Source organism: Episyrphus balteatus, chromosome 2 (assembly GCF_945859705.1).
Source record: "Episyrphus balteatus chromosome 2, idEpiBalt1.1, whole genome shotgun sequence".
In the NCBI taxonomy this organism is placed as follows: Eukaryota; Metazoa; Arthropoda; class Insecta; order Diptera; family Syrphidae; genus Episyrphus; species Episyrphus balteatus.
Genome location: NC_079135.1, coordinates 16,326,314 through 16,331,735, shown reverse-complemented (window position 1 = coordinate 16,331,735; position 5,422 = coordinate 16,326,314). Strand labels below are relative to the sequence as shown.

Sequence of the window (5,422 nt, the reverse complement as noted above, 5' to 3'; positions counted from 1 at the left end):
TAAATCAAAGAGTAGTAAGAGTAGAAGGTTTAAAGCAAACAAAATTTATGATTTTATAGGGTAAATAATGGTAACACGAAATGGAAAAGAGGCTATTTTCTAAACGGTAAGTTGTGGAGAGTTGATTTTTTTTTAAATGATAGATAAATTTATTGTTAGGTTGGAAAAATTCTAAAAAATTTCAAAACCAAGTTGTAAAGGTTTTCTTGCAGTGAAAACATGTGGTAGACCTTTGACAAAATGCTTATTACAGGTAGGGAAAATTTTGTACAGCAACTTGAGTTACAATATTTTAAAGACATTAAGAAACAAATTTATTCGTCTTATACGGATTTTTTTCATAGGCACTGCATTTTGTAATATGAGTTTTTGAAAAACAATTCATTTTTAGCGACATTTTTGTGTAGTTTTTTTAATTTTTTGAATTTTTAAAAGCCTCTCTCAAACTTATAGGAATTGTAGGCTTTAGTGATGCATGTACAAATTTTTGAATTTTTAAAATGATTTTTGACCGAATAACGGGAAAAATTAATTTTTTTGTCCCAAGTTTTTTGGCCGTTTTTAACATATTTATACATAGGCCACTTTTGCTAAAAGTTTAAAAGTGAATATTTTTAAACTCATTTTACGAACTTTTCAAGGTTTGATTGCCTTTTTTCATTGGAAAATTTTGACTCATTACAGAGTCGAAAATTAGAAATAAACACAAGAAAAGGCGTCACAAAGTCCGTAAGTTTATATACCTAAGCAAGGTTTATCTTCTATTGAAAAGTTTTTGTTTTTGAAAATCATTAGGTAGGTACCTGCCATAAAAGCGTTTTTTTTTTTTTTAATTTATGAATTCGTTGAAATTGAAATAATTCATTATATTTTTATAGTTTTAGTATTATGTAAGTTAAAAATAAAATTTTTAAATTGTAAATGATTGGATTTAAAAAAAAATTATTTTTTTTGAATAACAAATTTTCGAAAATTGGGCATTGAATATTTTTGAAATTTAGTTTTTAGATGTTAAATAATAATCACTACAAAACGTCATACCAATTTAATTATTTTTTTTTCAAAAAATGTATTTATAAAAAAATTTTTCAAAACGGCTTTAGCTATTAAAATGCATCTTAACAAAAAAAAGCATGTTGACTGAACGTATCCCAGCTCCGTTATTATTTTTATTATTTTTTTTTTTTATTTTAATTTCAATGATAGCAAATCTATTATTTTTTTTATTTGCAACAAGAGTGCAAAGCAATAAAATAGATAATACTTTAAAAATGATAGCGCTACAAAACTAGCAAATTGAGATATAAGTACAACGAACGCCCCCTTTTTTGATAAATAAATTATATCATAGCTTGAATTATTGTGTTTATTTATTATATTTTATCAGGTTCACCATGCCCGTTGTATAGACTAAGAGGCCTAGTTCATTTAATTAATGTGTTTTTTTCTTAGCTTTAAAAGTGCATATAACACGTTGGAGGAGTCATTTCGCAATAATTATATGACTTGGGAAAAAAAGCATTGAAAAACAATAAATGAAAACGAAGAAAATTTCAATTCGAACCAAATATTTTTTGCATTAAAAAAATGTTATTCAAATGAAAATAAAATGCACGACTGGGTCGCACGTACTTGCTCTTGTAGTTCAAAGTATCTTTATCTTAAATATCTATTGGAAATTAAAGATTTTGTTCAGTGTCGAGAAAAAAAATTAAAAAAATCGAAAGTTAAAAAAAAAATCAAAAATTAAAAAAAAAAAATTTCTAAAACTTTTTTTTTTAATTTTTTTTTACATTTTGCACTTCAAAACGATGTAAATTTTGAATATTGATTGACTTGTGCTTCGATGAAATATATGAACTTAAAAAATATGTCAATTTTGGAAATACGGCAACGCCATATTTCCGTTCTCCGAATTTTTTGAGAAAAACTTAAAACGCAGTTTTGTTAGAATCTATAAGAGAATTTAATTAAAATCGTTAGAGCCGTTTTCGAGAAAATTGCAATATCTCGAAAACGGTATAAGGGAGGTATACGTTAAAAAGGAGATATTAAAAAACTAAAAAAAAACAGACCTAGGAAATTACGCAAAAATCATCTGTACCAAGTTTCAAGTAAATCCATCCATCCGTTTAGGCCCTAGCTCGATGTAGGTACAGATGGACGCACAGACGCACATACGCACAGACGCACAGACCGACGGACGGCATGACGAAAACCACTTTTTTGATCTTCTCTATCATTGTAATGTTGGTTTGATTAAAACCTCGAATTTTTTTTTCTACACGAAACCAATACTTGCCCTATAGAGCAAGTAAAAATATAGGTAATAGAATCTTTTGAATTTTTCAACACCAAAAAAGAAATAATAAAGGAATAAACCATCATCTTAGGTGAATTTGAGCTCTAAAAAAGTTGGCAATTAGATTTATTTTATTAAAATGCTGTTTTAGAAAAAAAAATTTAAACAATATTTTACAAGTCATTTTTGAAAAAAAAAAAATCAAATAAAGTTAGTATTATGACATTTTGCAACAGTTATTATAATGACACTCAAAAGTTAAAAACTGAAGAAAAAAAAAAGATCTCATTTTCAAAAATTTGACTTTAAATGGTTAAATGGTGATTAAATGGTTTTATATAAAAAATTTCATTGAAATTGAATTAGTCGAGTGGGAGTAATTGCGAAATAAAAAAAAAGTTTAATGGAAGATACCGTTAATATTATTATTTTCGAAAATATTATATTCCATGAAAAGATGGATTCAGTTCAAAAACTAACATTTGAATTTATTGAGCAAAATCGTTAAATAAAATCAGTTGAGAAAATTAAACTTTTCTAAAATTATTGTATTATGCCAGGTAGCATTTTTTTTTTCATAAAAATTGGTAGATACATATGTATGCCAGTCAAAAATAAAGAAATTTTCAAATAAAAATTTTTTATCCGTTTTCCAAAAATGGATTTTATAAAAAAGAAATGAAAAACTCTCAACATATTTTTGGATCTGATATTTGGATTCTGGATTGCTTTCTAGAGTTAGATTTTGAGAAAAAGAACTGTTTTTTTTCAAAATCTGAAGTCTCCACTCTCCAACTAAACTCAATATTCCAATTTGTATGCAAATTAAACTGAAGTTAAGTATCCATTTTGTCTATTTTTCATTTTTCTGGAACTGAAATAAGATTGTAAAATGAACGCTTACAACTGTAATAAAAATTGAGGCCTTTTATTGCAAAAGTGAAGATTAATTTCCAGTACGATCCTGGACTTGCTCCAAAGATAAGAAAAAAGTATGAATGCAAATTGCACTTTTATAAGCTTAAACTCGAATCGAAACCTTCTCATATAAGTTTTTAATTTTAAACAATTAAGATATTTTTGGAAAATAATGAATTTCAACTGAAAAAGTTGTCCTCTAGAACACGCGCTGAAAACCTGAATTGAAAATGATTAAAGTTGTAATTCTTTTTGTAGTGTTAATTTGTATTGACAAATTTGAGCATTCAGCTAGTAAGTTGGTGAAAGAAAAGACTAAAACATGCCTGTACCGATTTAAAATAAAAATATTAAATTAGTTAATCTTGTGCTACAAAAACAAAAATAAAAACTATATTTTATTTTACTTTTTCTCACAGGTTTCAAATGGGTCCCATATAAATCTGGCGATTTAATGCCTCTAAACGCCATCCGGTTGGATTCGAATTTCAATAAATACGTCGGAAGGATACATTACTTAAACACAATACAACTGGCTGAAATCCACAAAGATTCCGATACAAACAACATCACTCACGGAGTCCTTATTCTTTATTCCAACGAAATAGTTCGACATGAATTCGAAGTATTAATTGCCACTGAACATTGTGAATGGTTATGGTATGATAAAACAAATGTCCCCGAAAATATAGTTCGTGGAGGCACCGCTTGGAATTTAGAGCCAGTTTTTATTGCCAAAAGACAAACTTCTTATGATGTTGGCATTGCATCGATTTATCTTACCTCAGACAAAATCCAATCTAGTCCAAAATATTCCGATGGTTATACATATGCTTTGATTTGTGATGAAAATACAACATGGGTTGATGCAACATCAACAAATGTTCCCGAAAGTACTGTGCGAGCTGGTGAAGATACTGGAAATCCGATTTATGTTGCTCGATTGTTGGGACCATTGTCACATGTACCGGGAAATGTTGTACCAGGATTGAATAAGACTTTGGTTATTTATAAGGATTATGAACTTTCTTCATTTAATATTCAAGTGCTTGTTGAGGAGGAGACAGAAGAGTATAGCTGGTATAATATGCAAGCTGGAAGTGGAATTCCTGATTATGCAGTTGTGTGTGGAATATCGGAGAATAATGAATTAATGTATTTGGCTAAAATTAATATTGTTTTTCCAATTTTATTCTCAGAAACAAGGAATATTAGCTTTTTTGATATTTTGGTAAAAAGTGTTAAATAAATGTATTTTAAAAATAAAGAAAGGTTAAAGTATGTACAAAAAATCAATAAATAAAAAAAAAATTGTCACCCTCATGAAACTTGGTAAAAAACTTTTTTGTTGGAATAAGGAGCAAAGATCAAAAGAGTCTATACAAAAATTGGGTTGAAGAGTATTTGGATGAAGTTTACAAGAAAATAGTGAACAATTTGTGAAATATAATCATATGACATATGTATATATTTTTAAGTTATTTTTGCTGCTGAATCTAATAACATAAAGTCAATACGATTGCTCCAAGAAAAGTTATTGCCGGTTAAACGTTCTGGTTTTTTTACTTCGACAGGTAAAATATAACCGAAACTAGTGATGGGAAATATCGAATGATTGGAACTATCGAATAGTTCATTCATTTATTCATTCGGATAAAAACTATCGAATAAAAACTATAGAATAAAAAAAACTATTCGAATGAAAAAGCTATCGTTTAAAAAACTATTTGAATAAAGAAACTATCGTTTAAGAAAACTATTGAATGAAAAAACTGTTCGAATGAAATAAGTAACTAAATGAATGAATGAATCATTTAAAACTATCTAATTTTTTTTTTATTTTTTGGCGAAAAGGTGTTTTCTTGAGGGGTTGAGTTATGTGTGTAGGAGCTACGATAACAGCTTACTTAATTTTGGTAATTCTTTAAACTTGGTAAAAAACTCTAAACTCTCTAAGAGTTTATTAAATTATTTTGAGTGAAATACAAAAATACTTACCCAATGAAAATTGTAAAAAATCTTACCTGTATTGTATATACATTTTTTTTACGTGAAAGGGTGTTTTTTTTTGGGATACCTAAGTAAAATCCGCAATAAGTCCGATAAAGTCAATGGTGTTAAAGATACCCTTACGAAATTTACTAAAATTATTGTCTTTGAATTACGAATTAAATGAATCTATAAATTTATTTTCATGTGAAA

General features: G+C 27.5%; 1 protein-coding gene across 1 annotated transcript; it reads left to right on the top strand.

Moving 5' to 3' along the window:
* Positions 1-3,343: 3,343 nt before the first annotated feature.
* On the top strand, positions 3,344-4,521 carry LOC129911475 (uncharacterized). Its single transcript, XM_055989289.1, has 2 exons — positions 3,344-3,514; positions 3,640-4,521. The coding sequence occupies exons 1-2, from the start codon at positions 3,451-3,453 to the stop codon at positions 4,467-4,469; spliced, it is 894 nt and encodes a 297-aa protein (XP_055845264.1). The 5' UTR covers positions 3,344-3,450; the 3' UTR covers positions 4,470-4,521.
* The last annotated feature ends 901 nt before the right edge of the window (positions 4,522-5,422 follow it).

Bases quoted from the DNA above. Each gene is read 5' to 3' on its own strand.
- LOC129911475 (XM_055989289.1), top strand. From the start codon at position 3,451: ATGATTAAAGTTGTAATTCTTTTTGTAGTGTTAATTTGTATTGACAAA. The intron at 3,515-3,639 runs GTAAGTTGGTGA...TTTTTCTCACAG, and splicing joins CAAATTTGAGCATTCAGCTA to GTTTCAAATGGGTCCCATAT.